This window comes from Macrosteles quadrilineatus, unplaced genomic scaffold (assembly GCF_028750875.1).
Source record: "Macrosteles quadrilineatus isolate MER2022 unplaced genomic scaffold, UCM_ALF_1.0 Scaffold_1__1_contigs__length_201487025, whole genome shotgun sequence".
Taxonomy (NCBI): domain Eukaryota; kingdom Metazoa; phylum Arthropoda; class Insecta; order Hemiptera; family Cicadellidae; genus Macrosteles; species Macrosteles quadrilineatus.
The window spans coordinates 99,774,186-99,799,066 of NW_026542594.1; the positions used below are offsets into that span (position 1 = coordinate 99,774,186).

Consider the following 24,881-nt stretch of genomic DNA (forward strand, 5'->3'; position numbering starts at 1 on the left):
ATAGATTTAAAGAAATAATGATTTAAGTCAATGCAGTTCAGCAGCATTTCCATGCATTCTTTAAATTAGATCGACATGGAGAGGTTCGGTCGCGATTATTTGTATGGATAATCAACATAATTAAAGGGGGGGATGAGAAGTGGAGAGTACTTATTGGTAAGAGTAGGGATAAGAACTAAGATTGAACCTCAAAATTAGTATAACCGAGCGGTTAGACATGTTTAAAGCAGATGGTTATTTTCAGGTGGGCCTACGAGGACTGTTTTTCACAGCAGCACAAACTCTATCGAATGTTAGTTGTCTGGCATCCGATCTGCTTTAGACGGTTTGTCAGCTTTTTTTAATGCAGAAGCCGTTGTATTAAAGTTGGTAACCCACCACATGATTGTACTACTTAAAGGAATCCCACCGCTCCGGTTGTGCTACTTATTCGACTGGATAACAAACGCACGTTGCTCAGGTGACCACTGCTCTAGGCAGCGTGTGCTGCATAAAATAGATCGGTTTTATTGCCACACCCTGTACATTCAATATTCATAAAATTGACATTTACTGGGAGCTGACACAATATTTATAAACAAATCAAGTTCACTATAACTAAAAGCTGTAGTTCAGTTAATTTTGATGAACAATTCCTATTTTATGAAACCTAACATTACATTTTCAGGCCAACCGACATTGGAAGACTTCACTTCCTTTGCACTCTACGCTCGCGATAGAGTCAACTCTTTCTTGTTCTTCTACGCCTACTCTGTTGCCATTCTTCACAGGAAGGACACTAGAAATGTCCCTGTGCCTTCCTTTGCTGAGGTGTTCCCAGAGAAGTACATGGACTCTGCAGTGTTTTCCCGAGCTAAGGAAGAGAGCACAATCGTGCAAAATTCTGGAGAAAGGGTAAGTTGAAAGATTGGGTGTTACTGAAAAAGTTGTATCTTTATCTTAAGAAATAATCATTTTATTATCAGATTTAGACACCTTAATTTAATATATTTGGTTAATAATAAATTTGGTCCAATAATTTCTCTGTAGTAGCATAGACAAATAGAATAAATATAGACCGGCAGCAGTGCTGCGGTAGACATTTTAGTAAATGATTGGAAAGAAAATCAGCCTGGGTCAACAAAATAGTCAGACTGCTCACCATCAAATATAAAAGCCACTGGTTCAATTCCAAGCAAGATCGTTTCTGTACCCAGATACCATTCGTCGTAGGGCTATTTGATTAATGCTATCTAACAAATAGTATTGTAGGATGGTAACACAATCAGACTTTGGACCATTCCCATTGAGTATGAAGACCTGGGATGTGGAAGCTTTTTACTAGCCAGTTACTGTAATTCCAGCAGAAGTAAGTGATTGTATGACCACTGTAACTAAGCATAGGATTAACGTTAATCCGTCATACGTTATACAGGGAGCGGCAAAATGATCTGACAGTATTCTTTGCCGCCCTGTCGAGCGAGTGAGTGGCGGAGTTTGGTGGAAATAGGGGCGTACTTTGATTACAATAATTTTACAGTCATTAAATAAGAGTGCCAATTGAGTAAGTGCCAGTTGATGCCATTTGCTAGTATTGTGCATAGTACAGCTACACAAAATGTACAGCCATGCTACTTTGTTTAGAACTGTCCAAAGTGTTGTCAAAATGTTAGCGGTGGAGAGTAAAGGTTATATTTTAGTACATAGTTGTTGCAAATTACGATTGCTTGCATTCCAGATGCCGCTTATAATTCCTCGTGATTACACGGCATCAGACTTGGAGGAGGAACACAGAGTAGCATACTTCCGAGAGGACATCGGCATCAACCTGCATCACTGGCACTGGCACCTCGTCTACCCCACGGACGCCCCTCGTGAGATTGTGAACAAGGACAGACGTGGCGAGTTGTTCTTCTACATGCATCAACAGATCATGGCTAGGTATGAAACGTTCATAAATCATTTTGAAGAAGAATAATCCTTGCTCTAAAAGATATAACGCACAATTTTTTTCAAACTATACTGGTAGGGCAATATAGCCGGGTTTATTAGTAGACTAGCAGAACTTTAACAAACTTTATTCCAACATTTTATGCAAAGGACCATTATTTTATTACAACTGATTTTTCTAGGTACAACTTTGAGAGATTCAGTATGAATTTGGCTCGAACCAAGCGACTCCTCAACTGGAGGGAGCCAATCCCTGAGGGCTACTTCCCCAAGCTGGACAGTCTAGTATCCAGTAGGGTGTGGGCTCCTCGTAACTCTAACACCATTCTGTCTGTAAGTCAGTAACAAAATACACTTAACTTTTATGAGATCATCTCTACCTCTGGGGATACTTTATTGTGAAAAAATATCCATGGGTATTGGTAAAGAGCAAATAAGTGTAGAACGAAGTACAGTGTGTTTGGATTTCTTCCCTGCGTCAATTTGCAAAATAAATACTGGTTGGGATCTGAAAATGTATTTCCTTAACCTAGTGACCTGTTTCACAGTAAAGAGACAAAACATTTCTACAATTTGGTTTAAAATTAATAAAGCAGAACTTGTAAAATTATTAAATGTAAGTTTTAATGCAAACAACAACTTATCTTCCCTGCTAATGATATAGGCCTACCTTTACCAGGCACCATTCAAGTTTTTTTTTTTTTTACTTTCTAAACCTGTGAAAAGTTTTATTTTTTATAAAGTGATGTAAAAAAAGTGTATGTTGAAATTCTTAAAAGATCTATCTTCAATGAAATAACAATATGTCTTATGACATGAGTAACAAATTTAAAACTGCACCTAATAGTCCTCATTGGGCTGTTAATTAATGGTCCTTAATATAGAAACTGCTTGCTTAGTCATTAACAAAGCTGCACGATGCAGCTGACTTGATTCTACACCCACCATGCATCAGCTTAAAATAGGCTACACACCTAAGTGTGTTGCTGTATTGTTTTAAGTTATTATGTGAAGTGATGAATCAATAAAAAAGTAAGGATAATTCATATTATACAGATACAATCTGTAAATCTTTTAGAAAATTGACTTACTCCCTTGCAATAATTTTATCACTGTGGTATTGTCAATACTTTTAGTTCAATAAATGTGAAACACTTACAGGATATCAACCGTGAAGTAGAACAGATAAGGTTTGACATTGGGGACATGGAACGTTGGCGAGACCGCTTCTATCAAGCTATCCACATTGGATCTGTGGTGACGGTTAGTTTGACCAATATTTATCAATAGTAAATAAACCAATTCACGCAGTAATCATGTCTTTCATATAGTATGGATTTCAGTTTTACAGGGTGTTTTTTTAACGTGCAAGCCAAATTAAAAGTACAGTACTGCGAGAGACATTTTAATGACGAAACAACCTTACATTTTGGTATCCCTGTTTTCTTTACTTCATTGCTGATTAGCTAATATGCGCTGTTGCATAATATGCATAGTTATCTATGAGGTCTAGTGTTATGGGGATTTGATTGTAAATAAGACACAACATGGCGTTTCCCCAATCTCAAAGAGCTAGAAAAATACAACATAAATACGGTAGTACAAAAAAAAATCCTTAAATATTTACATGTCAATAATAGTACAAATCTAAGGAAACTGCATCCATAGGAAACCAAAAATGACAAATTTTAATTTTCACTTAAATCTAGAGATTTAAGTTTTCCTTAAATAATTTGTATAGGTCAGTAATAATTAATTTTGTAGGTACTGGGATCACACCTGGAAACTTTAGTTTCAAACCTTTCTTTTGGCACAAATGCAATGATTTACTTTCAACGTATTATTCTAACTCTTTGAGACTGGGGAAACACCTTGTTGTGTCTCATTTACAATAAATTCCAATAATAATAAATCTCATAGAAAGCACAGAAAGCTCAACAACGCACATCAGCTGATCAGAATTGAAGTAAAGAAAACAGTGATACCAAAATATAAGGTTGTTGTGTCATTTAAATTTGTCTCACATTGCTTTTAATTTGGGTTGCACATAAAAAAACACCCTGTAGTTTATAGGAAACACCTGCATATTTTTCTATTCCCCATAAAATATTGCATTAAGGTTGTCCCCACCAATAAATTTTCAACGTATTAAGCCGGGTTTACATGATGCCAGTTAATGGCAGGCAGCTTATTTGCCTCAGGTAACTAGACTACTGGCCTCGTTTAAACACAGCTTATAGCCGGGTTTACATGAGGCCAGTTAATGGCAGGCAGCTTATTTGCCTCAGGTAACTAGACTACTGGCCTCGTTTAAACACAGCTTATAGCCGGGTTTACATGAGGCCAGTTAATGACAGGCAGCTTATTTGCCTCAGGTAACTAGACTACTGGCCTCATTTAAACACAGCTTATAGCCGCGTTTACATGAGGCCAGTTAATGGCAGGCAGCTTATTTGCCTCAGGTAACTAGACTACTGGCCTCGTTTAAACACAGCTTATAGCCGGGTTTACATGAGGCCAGTTAATGGCAGGCAGCTTATTTGCCTCAGGTAACTAGACTACTGGCCTCGTTAAAACACAGCTTATAGCCGGGTTTACATGATGCCAGTTGGTTAGACAATTGTCAGAAGACAACTGACCGGCATGAAATTATTGGCTTCGTGTAAACCAGGGCATAAAATAACATGTCAGTGCTGAAATTTTGTTGTCCAGTGACTATGGGTGGTGCTGGCATATTTTTTTTATTATTCACATTTTAAATGTATCAGAATTAAAAAAATAGCATTATGTAAACATTTTAAAGTATTGAGCTATGATTTTGGCCGTAGAGGTTGTGAAGGGAGCATTGGTCTGTTATATCATTCAAGAATACGTAATTCAGTGAGATTACATGGACTATTTACAAGCAAATATAATCGAAAAAATCATTAAAATATACGTAGAAATGTGTGATTTTCACTTTATAATTTATGCAAAAATTTCCGGGGAGAACCCTTGGACCCCCATTTTGATGGGGACCCAGACCCCCCAGTGAGTCCGGTGCCGCTGTCGCCCAGTGGAAATCCCTTAAAAAAAGCTCTGGTGTAAATACTTCAGGCCTATTGCCTTGCCAACTGCCCTCACAATTACCCCGAAATTCAGTTGACTCCGTGAGTAGACTGAGGACAACGAGCTGGGTCCAGTGAGGCCCCCTACCCCACGAAAACTCAGTTGTCGCGACAATTGGCGCCATGTAAACGGTGTAGACTAATAGTGTTGTCTTGTCTAGTTCACTGTCAAGTGCCTAGGTAATTGTTGGTCACGTGTGAACAGATTCTTGTTCATCTTGACAGGCCTACGACAATTCCGCAACCACGTGATGACAATTGGCAAAGACAATTGTCTCGCCTACTGGCATTGTGTTAACCCGGCTTAAGCCGAGTTAGATGGTGCCAATAGGTGAGACAATATTGTCAGAAGATTACTAACTGGCATGAAATTATTGGCTTCAAGTAAGGCCGTGTTTACTTGAGACCAGTAGTTGGAGGGTAGTTTACTTGCCTCAGGTAACTTGAAATATTCATATTCATATTCAAGCATCTTTATTTGTCATAAATCATGTACATTGGTGGTACAGTGAATAGTGTCAGAATATTTAAAATAAAAATACTATTTCTATTTATGGGAGGTGGAAAACTCATCAAAAGAATATAATGCTAGATTTATTATATGCTCTTTTAGAATTTTCTTGATTTTAGATAGATTTGTTTCTTTTTCTATGAATTCAGTGACAAATTTTAGATAATCGTTACCAGCGTATGAGGTTTTTTTTCCAAAAAATTTTAATTTGTGAGGTTGGACAAACTCCCTTCTCCTCCTGAAATTATAAGAATGCACTAAATTTATTACTTGCTCAGATTCATTTTGTTTGCGATAAGAATTGTTTCATAAATATATTGCCTATAAACTGTAAAAATGTTTAATATCTTAAAATGTTCTTTTGCCGAATCATCTTGTTTAAGCTTTAGCATAATTCTGATAGCCTCTTTTTGCCGCTTGAGAAAGCTATCCATATTTAATTTGTTTGTTGACCCATAACAATGTGAGCAAAATATATAATTTTTAGGGTCTTCAATTTACAATAAAGGGACATTTTTGATAATGCGAAAATTCTGGTGTTAGTTTTTGTTAAAACTTTCTGTGAGTGTTTATCCCAATTCAAAATTTCATCTTTTGTTAAACCAAGAAAGTTGATTTGATTTTCCTTTTAATGTTATTTGAGTTGTAAGTTATTGTTGTCTCTTTTGTAATTTTGTTCTCTGTTGTTCTGAAATTTATAAATTTAGTTTTTTGTGAATTTAATAATAAGTTATGATTGTAGAAATAGTTTCCAATAATATCTAATTCTACATATGTAAAAATTTCAGTTTCTTCTGGAGAGTTAGATGATACAATCAAATTAGAATCATTAGCGTAAAGACATAATTTATAATTTTACTAGTAGGTTAAAGTATCTTCCATGCCCTTTTAATTTAAGGTAACACTAAAAAAGCAAAGGCCCCGAAATTGAACCTTGTATGTGGCACCCCAAATTTAATTGGTTGATAAGTTAATAATTCCTTTATGATTTGTCAAATGAGTAATTTCCACGAATTGAGATCTATTTGTCAAATAGGAAAAAAACCAATTAAGAGCTCTTTTAGATTTTCCAATTATTTTAAGTTTTTTTCAGTAATTTACTATGTTTTACACTATCAAACGCTTTAGAAAGGTCCATAAATATGTTAATTGTATAATGTCCTTTGTCTACTGAACAGCTGAGCTCACAACTGATCTTCCATTCCGGAATCCATGCTGATTGTCATCCAAAATATAACATTTTTCCAACAACTCTGATAATTGTAAGTAGACGGCTTTTTCATACACTTTAGAAATTGAAGGAAGGGCAGATACTGTGGGCGATAATTGGATATATTTTCAGCGTAATTTTTTTGTGTAAAGGAATTATTTTTGACTGCTTTAATATGTTAGCAAAAACATCTGATACAAACAAAGAATTGATCAGATGACATACAATTTTGCTGATGTAGGTTTTTGCCTTTATTATTGTTACAGGAATCTCATCATGCCCAAGTGTTTATTTTTTAAAGATTGAATGATTTTTTCCACCTCCCTTTCAGTGATCGGTTTCAGCTCAAATTTTGACTTTACAAACAAGTCATCGATAAAATCAGCTTTCACATCAGTCGTCACATTTTGATTGTTACAATCTAAATTTAAATCTGTAACCATGTTACTAAAATAACCATTAAACATATTTGCAATTTTACCAGAGGGTCTAAAATTGTTTCTGAATTTTGTTTAAAATTATATTTTTTAATGGTTTCTTGTCATTTTCCCCAACTACGGAGTTTATTATATTCCAGACGGTTTTCTAAATGTTTTGGGAATTTTCAATTTTTTTTTTATTATCTGTGTTTAGCCTTATTTAGTTCTCTTAAATAAGTAGTCTTTTCCTGGCGTAAGCAATCTTTTTAAGCTAATACTTTTTTTACTACAATATTCCTAAGTCAGTTGAATAATATGCTGTTGTTTAATCTTTAATTATTTAGCTATCCATGTACGTTTTTATTTCTCTTTGTAACCAATATTTTTGGAAAAGCCTGATCAAATTATAAAGAAAAAAATAAAAAAAAACCTTACTTTCTTTCTACTCTGGAGTTATAGACATCAAACCATGATTCTTTGGAAAGTAATTGTTTAAAAAGTTTAATGTTTTCAGATGAAAATTTTCGCAACTCGTTTTTAATCAGCAAATTTACGGTTTTCATAGAATGTTGGCATTTTACTTTTAATAGCTGTCCATCATGGTCAAATAAGAAAGTAACCAGACCTTTTACTTTCAAGTTTAATAATTCAATATTTTTTTATCAAATAAAAGTTATCTATTGCTGTGGCTTTATTATCTACTAGCTGTACCCTCGGGCTTTGCCCCGTTTAACTTCTTAATTTTCAAGATGAGCTCGTTCGCATGGCTCAATCACGTCCTGGTTGAAGTTCGTTCGCTACGCTCACTCACCTTTAAGTTGGAGCTCGTTCGCTGCGCTCACTTGCCTTCAGGTTCGCTCGTTCGCTACGCTAACTCGCCTCCAGGTTGAAGTTCGTTCGCTACGCTCACTCACCTTTTGGTTGCAAATTAGCTGTTGTTATAAATTTAAAAAATAATAGTGCTGCACCCTGTTGGTAATCCTTGTAACTTTAATGCTATTGAACATCATAGAATAGAACCAACTTGTTTAATTGAAACAGCTGTTAAGATTCATTAATTATTTTAAAATATGAAAAATCATAAGGTTAACATGGGAAACTCCAGAGCCACTGGGGCGGAGCCCGAGAGTCTGATCAGAATAAAAACTACTTAGTTTTCCTATTTAATGCCTAAAAAATTAGTGTACCAAATTTCAGCCTCCTAGGTAAATGGGAAGTGGGAGAATTAGTGATGAGTGAGTGAGTCAGTCAGTGAGTCAGTGAGGGCTTTGCCTTTTATATATATAGATAACTCTTGTTGGGAAATCGACAAGGTACCTCATATTTTTGCTTTCTAACATCTGTTGTAACAATCTCTCTCTGCTATCCGATACTAAAACATCAATATTGCTGCTACAATAATTTTATCATACTTGTTATTAAAATATCTAACCTGTCCAGAAAAATATTTACATCTGTTCTTGGTGACCTGTAAATATACTCACCGAGGTGGGGCATACGGGAGGTACTATGGCTAATGGTGTGATGATGCCATATCTTTTAGTGTCAGCGTTCGCCGCTAAAACCGCTAAGTTGTAAAATTTTTAATTAATTTATGTTTAGTTATAAAATTAATTTTTTTATTATAAAATTAATTTTAAAATTATAAAATTAAACTGTCACAACCTAACCTAACCAACCAAAATTACTGATAATACAAAAAAGATATAAGATAAAAATCAAATGAAAATTTACTTATAATTTTTAATTATAGAATTAATTTGAAAATTTAGTACAGTATTATAAAATTAAACTGTCATAACCTAACCTAACCAACCAAACTTGCTGTAATATAAAATACCCCCGCCGCAGCAAACCTGCAGACTAAGCGAATATTTAAATAGTTTAACACGTACTTAGGTTTGCTGCAACAGGGAGGGTAAAAGTGTTTTTTTATGTAAAATGTTAATAGTTAGTAATAAATAAAAACATTTTCCAAATTTGGGCATATTATGTTAATAAACAAGCAAACTTTATACAACAGTTTACTTATTCTCCATAAAAATAACATGGGAATTTTAAATTTACAATTTTTTGGAATTTTCTCCGTAACCATTAGGCGCATTATAACGCTTCAATATACTAAATTATTTGTTTTTTTTTTTAAGCTCTACAAAATAGTTTGGAAATAAATTGCAAAATTTTATGTTTTTTGGGTCAAAAATCGGAAAAACCCCATTTTTACCCCATAAAACCCCCCATAAACCCCCGTTCCCATGGTCCGATCATGCCAGTCGAATAAACGTAGGTTTACACGTTTGTACCCCAAACGGTGTGAATCCCGTGGGTAACAACTAGTATATATACAGAGTGCGGCAAAAAAACCGAACCATTGTCTGCAACGCACTGTTCAGCGACAGGTCGTCTGAGGGTGGTGGGAGTAGGCTCGTTGGAAAGCCTAAAGAATGCCATTTTTTAAAGTCATAGAGCAGTGGTTGTATGAGCTGCGTGTGGTTTTTATCGAGTCGTTTTTAAAAAGTTATGATTTAGTCATTGCAACTCAGGGGCAGTTCCGTGCTTTTATTCACTAGGTCGACATAGAGAGGTTCCGTTGTGATTATCTGTATGGATGATTACCAAACTATACAGGGCAGTTCCGTGCTTTTATTCACTAGGTCGACATAGAGAGGTTCCGTTGTGATTATCTGTATGGATGATTACCAAACTATACAGATTATTATTCTAATCCATAGGGATGAAAATTAACCTCAAAATTTGTATAACTGAGCGGTCAGACATGTTCAAGGCAGCTGCTTGTTTTCAGGCTGGCCTACGAGGACTGTTTTCCACAGCAGCACAAACTCTATCGAATGTTAGTTGTCTGGCGTCCGATCTGACTTTTGACGGCCTGTCAGCTTCCTTTTCAATGCAGAAACTGTTGTCCTAAAGTAAGTAACCCACCGCATTATTGTGATACGCAACGGAACTTCTCCATGTCGCCTTAATTGAAGAATGCATGAAACTGCCGCTGAGTACCAATGAATTCACTATGTTATAAAAACGGCTCCATAACAACCGCACTTGCTCAGGTGACCACTGCTCTATGACTACATAAAATGGCATTTTGTAAGCTTTCCAACGAGCCTACTACCACCACTCTCGGACGACCTGCTCTTTAGAAAATAGATCGTTTTTTTTGCCGCACCTGTATATATGCATTTGAACGGATGGTGTTTTTGGCCTCTAGGGACCTCAAAATGAAAAATTAAATCGGTCCCAGGTCCAGGTCTTACCATGAGTACTACGGTAATAGCTTATTCCCTATATGGGAAATCCTCTAAAAGATATAAGATAAAAATCGAATGAAGGTTTACTATTAAAAAAAATAGTTCTGTTCATAAATAAAATTATAAATGCCTCAAATTCTAACAAAGATGTACAGTTAAGAAGTATTCACATTCTAAGCTAAATCTTTGACAAAAAGTTTGTGTCCTCGGCTGGATTCGAACTGGAGACCTCCAGAACACCAGTCCAAGACGCTATCAACTACGCTAACTAGGGTAAAAATCTAGTTCGAAATAATGGGTCACAAGCCCACCTTTACATTTGAAAAAAATATTTTGCATCCAATATGGCGGATCTAAGATGGCGGCCGGAAATGACCACCTTGTCAAAATGAAGTACTTACTACCCAACAATGTTTGGAAGTGGTCTGGGATTGATATTTGAAAAAATGTAGAAAAAAGTTGGGGGGGGGGACAATTAAAACTCACCCTGTATGTACAAATATCAATCTCCTTGAATAGGTTACATTAGAGGCAATTAACCTGCCCCGTTACCTGCTTGCTCTACTGGCCTCGTGTAAACGCGGCTTAAAGACTTCAGGCCAATTGTCTTGCTAACTGCCCTCACAATTGCCCTGAAATTCAGTTGTCTCTGGTAGTGGATTGGGACAACGAGGAGGACCACTGGCCTCTGACAATCCTGCAATCACGTGATGCCAATTAATTGGCAAAGAAAACTGTCTCACCAACTGGCATCGTGTAAACCCGGCTTAAGTTTGAAAACATCAATTTCACACACAGTAATGAATTAAAATTATAGAATGGTTTAATTAAAAACTTTAAACTATCACTCATACATTATGTTAGTTTTATTTGGATTAAAATCTTTACAAACTAGCCAAATTGGATTCATAGTGATAATTTTCTTTCCATTGGTCTTCCTTCGGTTAACAAAGTCAATTTTAGCATCATTTAAAAATAAGAAAGGATTGAAAACATATTAAATATTCCACAGTGTACTGAACTGTTATTGCTCAGCATCTCACAAATAACCTGTGGTTCTTTAAAATGTACTTCAAGTTTGGAAGCTCCCCAACTTTTAGAAAACAGGGAGGCTTAGGTGGTTCAGTTTACTCAATTTTTAGTGCTCTTGTTCAATTGATCTGTCTTATCTATTCATCTTTAGATCGGTACAGTATATACAGAAATATAAAGGGCTTTCCTGTATTGGAGTAATCCTCCATTAAGTCCTCATCACTGTAATTGACCTGGCTTATAGTTTTTTTTTTTTTTTTTAGCGAATTTCCCTATAGGGAAGTAGCTATTACCGTAGGGGGCACAGTAAAACCTAGACCCGGGACCGATATACCTTTTCATTTTGATGTCCCTGGAGGCTAAAAACACTATTCGTTCAAATTTGTGTATATTCACAGGGTATATACAGGGAGTGTACAGGGTTGTGTTAAGTCCTGCACAGGCTTAATATTTTCTAAACTATAACAGATAAATCAATGAGATTTGGTAAATCAAAACGGCACCTAAAAATCTACTTTTAACTGTCAGTTTTCTGTCGTATCATGAGAACGTCCCGTCCCGCAAGGAGTCAGAAGGAAATCTTAAACAGGAGCATAGGTTGATACATCGAATTAAAGGGCTCTATTAGCAGTATATAATGCTGCAAATTTGAACTCAAACGGACAACCGAGTCAAAAGTGGTAGCCGTTCAAAGATATCTTGAATCTCTGCCATTTTGAATCTTTGAACGGCCGCCAATTTTTACTCAGTTGTTCTTTTGAGCTTGAATTTGTGGCATTGTAATGTACTAAAAAAGACCTTTAATTTGATTTGCATATCAAATTATGCTTACGTTTACAATTTTCTTCCGATTCCTAGCGGCTTCCCCCCTGAGGAGGTAGCATTACAAATAATTGAAAATCAAATCAGGCAAATAGAAGTTCTCTTAGTCTGCAGGTTTGCTGGGGCGGGGGTATTTTTTAAAATGTTTATTTCCATAGGATGGTTAAATACACAGCGTTATTTTATATGTAATCAAGTAATCCAGAATTTAAAATAACCAATTCTCTATACAGTTAACTAAATTTTACCAAACAAAAATTCTTTGTCTAAAAGGCCGATGGAAAAATCCAACCACTGGATGAAGAAACCGGAATCGACACTCTCGGCAACATGATGGAGGCTAGTATCTTGACAATCAACCAGTTTGTGTACGGAGATCTCCACAACAGAGGACACGTTGCCATCTCTCTCTCCCATGACCCTGACAATCGTCATCTCGTAAGTCACTTGTGCCTCTACAATGTTACATTGACGACCTAAATCAAAGAATAAAAAGTCAATAAATATATTTTATGTTTATATAAAGGAAGTCGTAAAGTTCCTTTTTAGAGCCATACAACATGAATGTTAACACTTTAAAACAACTCCTATACCTGTATGTAAAAGTTGATAGTATACTCAATTAAGAACTGAGTTCAACAACAACTTTCATCAACTTTACCACAAATATACTTGGTTACTTTGAGCCATATTATATCCTACTGCATCTACTTTTTAAATTTATTAAAGAACAGCTGCTGTGCAACGGGAAGATAATTCAGTTTCAAAGAACGGGTGTTCCCTTGATATCATAACAGCTCTTAATAGTTAAAGCTATCTTTGGGTCGATACAGTAATGGATAAAGAATATTTTTTTCCTACAGTCGCCTGACAAAGTGGCCTTCCTTTTGCACTGATTATAGCACAGAAAGTTGCTAATTGCTGCATCTATACTTACTTTTGCCGCACACTTTTTACTTTTGCCGCACACCAGTATTCCAAACAAACAACACAAAACAGCGTGCTTTTATTAGGCACATAATACGTGTACGCTTGAAAATAAGTTGGCAACGCCTAAAGATATTACGACTACGATCAGCTGGTGCAGCGTTTCCCATTTCGTTCAATGTTTGGATTTAACCTAACCTAAAAACGTGTTGTACAGTGTTTGAAAGACTAATTATTTATATGCCTTATAGTAACTGTAGTAAAAACATAATGTGTAACGCGAGTGCAAACTGCCTTTGCTGCACTCGTAAACATTTCTCTTGTGTGTAGCAAAGTGCCACTTTGCCCAATAGTTACACAATAACTATTTTATTTCCATAATCAACCACATAGTTTTAGAATAAATAATCAATGACAAAGCTTAGGAATTAATAAACCTACCCTACCACAAAGTTGTGTAAAATATTATATTTAATTTGTTTGGATAAGCTGTCTCAAATTGTGGAATAAGTATTTGGCAGATCTGCTTGTTTGTTAAATGTCAATGCAAAGGTAAAATTTGTGAGATTTCTCATGCTTCCATGGAGACCAATCGATATTTACTTTTGAAACACCTCACCTTAAAACTTTGGTCGTCCAAGGGGCGTAGCCAGAGAGGAACTCAAGGAAGTGAACTAATAGGCCTAAGACATTCCTAGGTATGTGGACCATCTTTGTGCTTAGTTTTGCCTGTATTGGTTTAGTATTTTAGTTGTGACAGCCGCCCAGACAGACAGATTCCACCTCAATTTTATAATAATAGATAATAGATAGATAGATGTAGAAAGAGTTCCTGGCAAAAATCCTCAGTTTGTGTTTGGATTTAGGTAGGCTGAGCATATAGCTCTAAGGATATTTTGCATATTTAGGAGACCTTTGGGGTGATGGGTGACCCAGCCACTGCCATGAGGGATCCTGTGTTTTACCGCTGGCATGCGTTTGTGGACGACATCTTCCAGGAGCACAAGAATCTCCTTCCTCGCTACACTGTTGATCAAGTAATTAATTTAATTTAACCATTTTTAAAAGGCAATGTAAAGTCAGTCTTCTAAACATTACGGTAAAACTACGACAAACGAATTTGAATTTGTGTGTTATTTTGTTGACATACCCACTTAAAGCTTAAATAATGTTATAGCAATTGAAACTAACTGACTTTTCGATTATGAAGTAGACAATATCCCATCTATATGGACAAGTTGTCGCCAATTTTTTTAATAAAAAAGAGCATAGTTGGTTGAACCAGTTACAGAGCTAGTTTCTAAAATTGTATTTTCTACTTTATTTCAACAAATTCCCTTAATAATCTATTACTGTAGGACTGTAGGTCTCATGGTAAGACCCAGGCTGATGTTTCAGACAGTGGCGGATATAGAACAGTCACAAGGGGGGGGGGGGCGAACCAGGGGATCTAGGGGGTTCGGGGTTACCCTCCCGGAAAATTGGTGTGAAATAAGTCTCCAAAATGGCAGTTTTTATTCCATTTCTTTGTCCAAAGTTTACAAATTATTTTACGCAATGTGTATCCACTACTTACATGCAGTAAAAAATGTATGTATATGTATGCCCGAGGTGGGGCGGTCGCCCCCTTGGCCCCCCCCTCTGGATCCGCCACTGGTTTCAGAGGCCAAAACACCAGCAATTTAAATGCATACGGTTATAGGCTCATGTATATACAATATGTCTGTGTGTGTGTATATGTGTGTGCGTCCGTCCATTAGCCTGAAAACTTGAGTAAAAATCATTCAAAATTTGGTACAGATGTAAAAACCTATATTTATTTAAATGGGTTTGTGAACCGGCATGATTGGACGAACCTGAATATGGGATCAGGGATTTGTGGGAGGTTTTAATGGGCAAAAGTTGGTTTTTCTCAATATTAAACCCGAAAACATGAAATTTGGCAATTTCTTTCCAAACCATTTTGTAGACCTTATAAAGACAAATAATTTTGTACGCTAAGGCATTATATACTTAATGGTTACAGGGAAAATTGAAACAAAAATTAAAATATCAAGTTATGTTATTCTTTAATGTTGCAGTTAGGTTATTTATGGATATATTTTGATTAAGCTATTAACATAAAAAAACCTTTAGTACCTTCCTTTGGCAGAAAACCAAAGTACTCATTAAGTCTAGTTCTATCAATAGTCAAAGTCATGGGGATAGAATGTCTAGTTCTATCAATAGTTAAAGTCATGGGGATAGAATGTCTAGTTCTATCAATAGTCAAAGTCATGGGGATAGAATGTCTAGTTCTATCAATAGTCAAAGTCATGGGGATAGAATGTCTAGTTCTATCAATAGTCAAAGTCATGGGGATAGAATGTCTAGTTCTATCAATAGTCAAAGTCATGGGGATAGAATGTCTAGTTCTATCAATAGTCAAAGTCATGGGGATAGAATGTCTAGTTCTATCAATAGTCAAAGTCATGGGGATAGAATGTCTAGTTCTATCAATAGTCAAAGTCATGGGGATAGAATGTCTAGTTCTATCAATAGTCAAAGTCATGGGGATAGAATGTCTAGTTCTATCAATAGTCAAAGTCATGGGGATAGAATGTCTAGTTCTATCAATAGTCAAAGTCATGGGGATAGAATGTCTAGTTCTATCAATAGTCAAAGTCATGGGGATAGAATGTCTAGTTCTATCAATAGTCAAAGTCATGGGGATAGAATGTCTAGTTCTATCAATAGTCAAAGAGGCAACATTATATGTTTATGTTTGAAAGACAATTATTGCTATAAATCTTTTTTATTTTTTAATAGTATTCTCTGTTTAAAATGCTCACATTTTAATTAATTATTGAACATTTTTAGTGATAGATAACAATTACTCTATGAAATGAATAAAACTTGGTGATGCTGACCAATTAAATCTTTGTCTAGTTAAAGGGTTGCTGCTGTTTTTAAAAGTGAAGGTAAGGAAATAGTTCCTTTAACCATAGACTAACCAACACAAGTAGACTTCTCATCCCATTGTAAATTTTGAAGCACGTTTTTCGTGTCTAGTTCATGTACGTGACACAAAGGCGCTAGTGTCGATGAAACTTTGTTTCCATTATTTTAGGGTTAATTTCTTGATTTGTGCTTTACTGTTTGGTTATATAACTAGGGGACAAGTTATTGTTTATGATTAGAACGTATTATTTGGTTAAACGAGGTTTTAAATGGCTGTAATAACGGGAAACAAATTGTAAACAAAACACGACCTCTACATAAACCATACAGAACTAACAATAAAATTGTCTTCAGCTGTTCCATAAGGATGAGAAATCTACTAAGGGAGTATGTTTTATCTATGCTTTAACTAAGGATGAAATTTAAATATGAATTTTGAAATTCAACCAAGCCTATATCCAACAAAAGAACCATTTTTAGAGCCAAATATTTCTCTAATGTCTTTGTTTGTTCCAGTTGAATTACAATGGAGTTACTGTTACTTCAGCCCAAATCAAGGTCCAAGGCCAGCCAGACAATCTATTGGTGACTCTATGGCAGCAAAGTGATATTGATCTCTCCAGAGGCCTCGACTTCACTCCTCGAGGAAACGTATTTGCCCGGTTCACTCATCTTCAACACATTCCTTTCAGCTATAAAATTACAGTAGGTATTCATGTGTTTTGATAAAATATATTTCACCGTTACTCTGGTGCTGGAAAAAATCTGAAAGAAAGAAAACAGCCAACAAATTAATATGATTTTTAGTCTGAATTCCAGCATCACAGACAATTTATACATAGCCTGCCATTCACACAGGGTGTCCAATGAGTGAACTACATCTACCTCAATGAGAAATTAATAGAACATGCACTGAGTACAAATATTATAGAATTACATCTGAGCACTAAGCACTTATAACAAGCAAAAACTCTTTTTAACATACACATTGCCCAGGCTGTTTTGGTTGCTTAAAACACATATGATCCCTCGACCTAGTCCGCTGTCCTACAAAGTCACATCCCGTGCCATAAATAATTTGGTTTATGTACAGATGTGGCCAATTTTGTTCCTTGGCAGCTTTCTTATTTACACTAGCTGTTACCCACGGGCTTCACCCCGTTTGACTTCATAAGTATTAATAAAACTATAGGTAAAGTTAAGCTGAAATAAACAAAACAGAGTCCAGTAATACAAACAAATAATCACTGATTGTAATAAGGTAATAAATTATAGCTATTTACCTTACAAGTGTAGTAAGGGTGTTTTTACATCACGCAGGTGAATGTTGTGCAACGAGCGGAAGCGAGCTGCATAATTCACCTAAGGCTGGTTTTATGCACCGCGACAGTCGCTACATTTGTTGCGGCTGACCGATCGGTCACGCGACAACGACACTTTTTTGTCGCGTTAACTCACATCCGGTGGTGGGGAATTAAAGAACTCAGTCAGTTCTCAATCCAATGTTGTGTGTTGTGGTTGTCATGTAGGAGTGATTAGTTGTTTAAATATAGACCCTGTAGTGTTGTACATGTTAATGACAATACCCCAGTTATTTAAACAACACATACAATTTACAGTTGGAATTGGGTCAACCCTCTTAAAAATGTCATTACATAATAAAATGATGTAATTTGTATTACAAATAAAGGGTAAAGAACTCATTTATGTATTAATTATTAACATTAATCAATATAAATATATGGAGAATATACCGTACCACGTGGAGTATGAAAAATACTACCGTACTGTCGCGGTGCATAAACGTGCCCATTTGATCCATTAGAACATAAACCGCGCGCGACATATTTTTTGAAGCTGCGATTCTAAAACCTTAGAGATCGCTGATTCACTCACGCGACAGTTTGTCGCTGTCGTGGTGCATAAATGCTCCCATTTAACTCAATAGAACTTGAGTCGCGCCGCGACTCGCAACACGCGACTGTTGCAGTGCATAAAACCGGCCTAAGTGATTACACGCTCTTGCGTAACGTGTAACATACAAGATTTTACCTGACCTGACAATATACAGGGGGTTATGTACAATATTTTTCATTATCCATTTCGCTCATCTTCTGACAGTAAGGTTATTTTACAAACAAAATTTAGGTTAGGAAAATTCTTTAAAGCATAACAATAAAATTCAAGCGCACAGCTGATTTCTAGCGTTGAACGTCGTTAGCTCCATAGAAGTATATTTTTTAAGTTGAGCACTCAATGTTACCTATTTAAATGGGTTTCATTACTTCACCGAGTGAGTTTTTGAAACTTTACTTCACGCTGTGAAGTAAATAAGTTGCTTACATCACGCTTGGGATAGGGAAGTTTAACGGTTGGCGGGTTGGGTAAAATAACATACAAAAATAAGTACAGCTGAGGTATTTTTAACATTAGGTAGGTATATGGAACATTCCCTTTAGAAATGAATAATTACGACCTTAAAGGGCAATTGATGAAATAATGGATAGTTTTGCGCAAGGTTTCTCGTCATGACGAACATTTTAAGTATATGGTTTATGGGTTTGTGACTTGTAGTTTTCTCAAAAGTTCATGGGTACTTTGGGATTTACTAAAAGTATTAACTTTAAATATTAACTGGCTACTTTCGTTTCCCTGACATTATTTTTTGGGAAATAAACCATACAAATTCAATAGGTTTTTATAAACATTTTGGAAAAAAGAAAGTCAATAAGTTAAAGAATTATGCGCTTATAAAGTAAAACTCCTTATTCACACACTATCAAAAATCCTATAAATTAAAACGTGACAGGTTTTTTTTATTTCACGATTCTGAATTAACCACTTGACGGATTTTCATGATTTTTGTGTTGAAAGAAAGATAATTTTGAGAACTAGGGAATGTCGAATCAGTTTAGGGTTTCAGCTTTTTAGAAATTAACTTTTAAATTTTTAAAAGTCTAGCAGCCGACGCTAACATTCTACTCTAGCTTTTGGTATAATACCATTTGCTTAACGTAACAGCTGTAAACATTCAGCGTTTTCGACACAAATTGAGCATTTGGATGAAAATGAATGACATACGTAGAATTGACTTATTTATTTGTACTATGTGTAATGTTATAATCATTGATAGGTTCATTTATTCGGTAAGAGGATGAGAGTTTATTTAAGGGGATATGGCAGTGAAATAATGAATTTTTTTTTAAGTGTTTTTTAAATTTGTCTATTATTTTTATTTATAATGCTAAAAATAAGAAAAATTGGTCAAAAATAAAAATAAAATATTTTTTTGTGCTTAGGCTATATTAAGAAAAATACAGAAGATATTTTTAAAAGATCCGGTCATTGACTTATTTTAGTAGGTACTAATAATAATTATCATTATTTTTAATATTAATTATATAATAATTAAGTAGGTAATAATTACATAATAATATAATAAATAATAATAAAATGCTTGCATAAACAAAAAATTGATCCATAACTCAACAAAAAGTATCACCATGGTTACACTGCCAAGTGTAACTTTAGCGTGCGATTCCCGCTAATCTGTTTTTTAGCGTCTTTAACTACTTAATTTGATATATCTTCAAAACGGTTTATGCTACATGATTCAAATTTTTACCAAGTGTTAAGAATGTCATTATCTAAATAATTAGGTAGAATTGTAAATGTATGTCTATTCTTAAGTGAAAAAAGATCTTTTTATTTCCACTGAAAACCAATTTATTTTTTTAAAATTGCAAAATGACCCATAAAAAATTAATAATTAAAGACACTGTTATAATTCTGTGCTACCTAAATATTTAGAGGGCATTATTCCCTGCAAACTGATGGTTTAATGATTAAAATCCAATAATTAGAACTGAAGTTATATCAAATTTAGTTAATTACCTAAAATACCCCCGTCGCAACAAACCTGACAACTAAGCGAATTTCCATTTGTCTGAATTGATTTTCAATTAAATATATTTAAATGAGTACCTAGGTTTGCTGCTACAACGAAACTAATAAAGTGTGTTTTTTAGTAAAATATTAATAGCTTAGTACAAAATAAATAAGTTTGCCAAGATTGATCAAAATATATCCATAAACAACCAAACTACAACATTTTACAATATGCTCCATAAGAATAACATGGGAATTTTTAATTTAAAATTTTTAAAATTTTCTCCATTACCAATAACCGTTCAAAAATACTTTTATATACTAAATTATTTGTTTTTTTAAGCTCTTTAAAAAGGTATAAAGAGAAATTGGGAAACTTTGTGTTTTGAGGGTCAAAAGTGAGAAAAACCAATTTTTACCCCATAAAACCCCCCGTAAAGCCCTGTTCCCATGGTCCGATCATGCTGGTTTGCGAACTCATTCAAGTTTATCCCGCTTTACACCTTTAAACCAAATTTCATCAAAATCGGACAAAAATTACTCAAGTTATCGCGTTCACAGACACATATATATATATATATATAAATCTATATATATATATATATATATACACATATATAAAAATTTTAACGAATGGTGTTTTTGGCCTCTGGGGACATCAAAATGAAAAAGTAAATCGCTCCTGGGCTTAGGTCTTACCATGCCACCTACGGTAATAGCTACTTCCCTATAGGGAAATTCGCTAAAATACTTCCCTATAGGGAAATTCGCTAAAAAAAAACAAAAAAATATTAAGGGTGTAACTTAACGAAAAAATTTACTTTTAACTATGTTTATACCTATTCTTATGCCTATAAAACACATGGTATAAGTTTGAAAGACCTAGTGATAATGTTAAGGAAGTTAGCATTTTCAGTGCCAAATCCCGTTAAATATACATGGTAAAATATTAGATCCAACTTATATTTTTGAGCAGTCTTTAAAATATTTAGTTTGTTTTAGTGCAATATAATTTGATACTAGTGTCCCTGTTGCTCGAATTCGAGCAATTGCTAAGTATTAGAGGCGTTATTTTAAAAGGAATAACGGTCATAATATCTGATGACTTTGAAAGATTCGACCAAAAGATTATGGAAATACGCAAGATGTACATAACAGAATATTTCAATTTATTCAGGCTCTCTCGCTTTTTTCCATTGTAATGTTTACGCTAATCCAAAATCAAATAGTAAATATTTCATTTCAACCAAGTCAGTAAATGTTTGTAGCAAACTGTATTAGCAAACTTATTGAATGTTCAGAATTAACATATGTTCTTCTCACTTCTTCTCACTTTTAACTTCTGACAACAGCTGGAGTTTCATAACAATTTTTGTTTCCCATGTTAATCTTATGGAGAAATACAAAACTTTAAAGGGCCCCAGGGCCTAACTCTCTAATTATTTCCCTAAAAAGAAAGTTTCCTGCACAACTTCACGTTACGCTCTTTCCAATGACACCGAAAACATGTCAATCGGTTTGGTAGTTTCGGAGGAGTAATTGTCACAAAAAACATGCTTGCGTATTAAATAAGTATAGATAACTAACAGCTGGTTGAATTAATAAACATTCTATGTTTATTTACTCTGTGATTTTGTCATTAATTATAGGAAATAAATAAGATTCTATAACTATTGCTGTATACAAATCGATTCTCACGTATCTTCAAAAGAAAGCTTATTAAAACTATTTTACTACTCGACTTTTTGAGGAAAGGTTGGGAAAATAACAATGAAAACATGTTTTAATTCATCTTGCAGCTTTTATTTCTTTACTATAAATTTTGAACCGCTTAAACTATGCTTGAAATAGTAATAGACACGCTATATACAGTTTTAATTGACTACCGTACTCTATTCCCGTACGTAGGACGGGCCAACAGCTCGTTATTTATGAAATTAAAAACATAAACATAACTGTGAACAATCCTACTATGATAGTTCTAATTTTGAATCACAGCTGCTTGGTTGAAATTAGCAACCGTTGTCATAAATTTAGACAATTAATAGTGCTGCACCCTGTTGGTACATTTTGTAACCTTTTAATGCTATTGATCATCACAGAATCAAATTGTTTAGTTGAACTAGCTGTTAAGATTTTTTAATTCCATTTAAATATGAGTACTTATAAGGTTAACATGGGAAACTCCAGAGCCACTGGGGCGGAGCCCTTTTGACGGATCTGCACCAAACCATCCTTGAATAATGCTTAATAATGCCTGAAAGATTCATTACAATCTGCCGAGCGCTTTTGGAGTCCATAACGTTCAAATATACAAACTTTCTATTTTATAAATATAGATTACTAAAATTGTACGTATAGTTTTTATATCTAAACTATTATGGATTTTGCAAAAAAATGCATGGTCCCTAAATTATTAGAGTGCAATAGTTTACTTTTTGCTTTCAGGTTGAGAACAATGGTCAGCAGAGAATGGGCACCTGTAGAATATTCCTGGCTCCCAAGTTTGATGAACGTGGTCTGCCATTTTTATTCAGAGACCAGAAGGGACTTTTCATTGAGATGGACAAGTTTACAGTCAATTGTGAGCATTAAAATATATATATATCAAAATGCATCTAGCATGGGCGGAGGAGTTACAGAGCAGCATTGCTCTCTGTCAAAGATACAAACAAATATTAATTTTTTTCTCTTAATTGATAGAAAGAATATTTTTCCAAACTCAAAAATAAAATCCAGTATCAAAATACAAAATTTAACTTCAATTAATTGTATCTATGACATAATGAGTGGATTACGTTAAAGATATGTCGTATTATGGTTAAGAGAGTAGAATGACTGTTCCCTGCATGACTTATTGCTTTGCGAATCCAAGTCGTTGCGGGAAGTCTAGTGCCATCTAATACCACTTGCTAGAGTTGCTACGACTTTTCCCCATCACTGATGGGCCTCGCATCCCGTCACTGTGTCACTAACTTCATTGCTTCATTGTCTTTATGTTTATATTATCACAACAAAGGATATTCTGTTGGTTTTAAATAATTAAAAACTAGCGGAACCCCATCGACGGTTAATATTGAGGTTTTATGTAAATTCAGGTAACTGCGATAGATAGAGTGAAGTTATTAAAATCTTAGTTAATTGAATGGAGGATAGGCATAATAATAAGTATGACGGTTGTGTTCCCTAAAAAACGTGATTTTTGAATTTGTTTAACACAATATTTTGTACGTTTTTATCGGCTTTAGGTTGCCCAAAAGGTTTTTTAGGAGTCTTATGATTGTTTGTTCATGAGTCTGTTTAGTTACATGTCAAAGCCACTATATGGGAGAAGGAGGGCGTTCATATAATTAGTCTATCATGTTACGGAAAGAGTCAATATTACTAACAACTAATTCCATCTGCTTTAGGAAAATCATTCAGATATTATTCGGATTTATAAGTGAATCTTCATCTTTGGTCATAAAATACAGAATTTTATCAGCATATTAAATCAGGTTTTTTTTTGTATTTGATAAAAATATCTGATTCTCCAGAAAGCAGTAACATTCTTACTTCGATCCAAGCAATTTTAATTCCTTCTCTTGCCATATCGACCCATGTATTTAATCATCCTGTACTTACTTACAAATTGATTAAGGTTTATTGCAGACATTTTCCATCACGAATGTAAAAAACAATACACAACGTTTCGGGATCTGGAATCTGATCCCGTCTTCAGGTGAAAAAAACTTAACTAACACATTACAACTAACAATACACAAACGCCCAACCTAAAGTTGGAATACACTACAGAGGGGTAGTAGTAAAAAAAAGAAGAGTTTTCTGTTGTCTCCATGTTTCCGATTGGTCAGCCATGTTGGTTCAGTCTCATTGGTGGAGTCATTGCGTACGGTGCTTTTAATGTTCCATTGTGTGAGTTTTTACGTTAAACCTTTTATAGATTATAGTGTTTTGTGATTTATTATTATTGCATGTTGTATCATGACTTGACTGCTATACAGTGCATATTTTTTGACTACTACCCCTCTGTAGTGTATTCCAACTACATTCGTGATGGAAAATGTCCGCAATAAACCTTTGAACAACATTAACTCACCATCACCAACAATAAACTTCAAACAAAGAAATTGATTAACTCATGGGGTAGTTTTGCCTTGGCCAGATCGATAAAATAAAGCTGTGCATGAATTTTGTGGATGGAATGAACCATAGTTGTAGGAAATTATGACCACAAACAAATCGTGAACATTTGCGGAACCTTATCCATAACCTAGTCCAGCCTTGGTAACAAATTATGCAAATGCGATGAGATGTGATGGGCTGTTGTGTTTCCGAATGTTTTGTATGTAGTGAGGTTTAGATGCGTTGTTCGACCTAGCTAGACGTGTACATCAAAGTAAAAACCCTGTCCACATTTTTTTTTTTATATTGTACCTGAATTTACATTAATTCACCCACTTCACCAAGACCATAGATGAAACATTAGTCTATTCCAAAACTTAAACACAGCTCTCATCCTCAAGGTACTCATCTATGACACAATTTTCAACCCGATTATCGACAACTTTTATACCAATAAATGAATTTCTAGTGTTCTTTCTTGAATTCAATAATAAATGGTGATTGAAAGTAGGCATAAAAAGGCAAGTGCCAACCTTACAAAATGTATAAGCTAACCCGATAAGGAATAGTTATGTGTTCCTTTGAATTTGGTATGCCGCACTGATTTCATAATTTATAAAATTTTCTAAGGGCAATAAAAGCATAGATTTTTGAACAAAACATTTAAAACGTATCATAAATTCATCATTTTGTTGAAACTATAAA

General features: G+C 34.7%; 1 protein-coding gene across 5 annotated transcripts in view; it reads left to right on the forward strand.

The window, feature by feature from the left end:
• LOC128996284 (phenoloxidase 2-like) overlaps positions 1-24,881 on the forward strand; it is a 48,212-nt gene that overhangs the window by 15,809 nt on the left and 7,522 nt on the right. For all 5 annotated transcript variants that reach the window (XM_054421703.1, XM_054421865.1, XM_054421538.1 and 2 more), the window contains exons 4-11: positions 668-894; positions 1,718-1,920; positions 2,112-2,262; positions 3,091-3,192; positions 12,570-12,734; positions 14,132-14,260; positions 16,680-16,868; positions 22,500-22,635. In XM_054421703.1, coding sequence (XP_054277678.1) covers positions 668-894; positions 1,718-1,920; positions 2,112-2,262; positions 3,091-3,192; positions 12,570-12,734; positions 14,132-14,260; positions 16,680-16,868; positions 22,500-22,635 — 1,302 coding nt within the window. The remainder of the gene's footprint in view (positions 1-667; positions 895-1,717; positions 1,921-2,111; positions 2,263-3,090; positions 3,193-12,569; positions 12,735-14,131; positions 14,261-16,679; positions 16,869-22,499; positions 22,636-24,881) is intronic.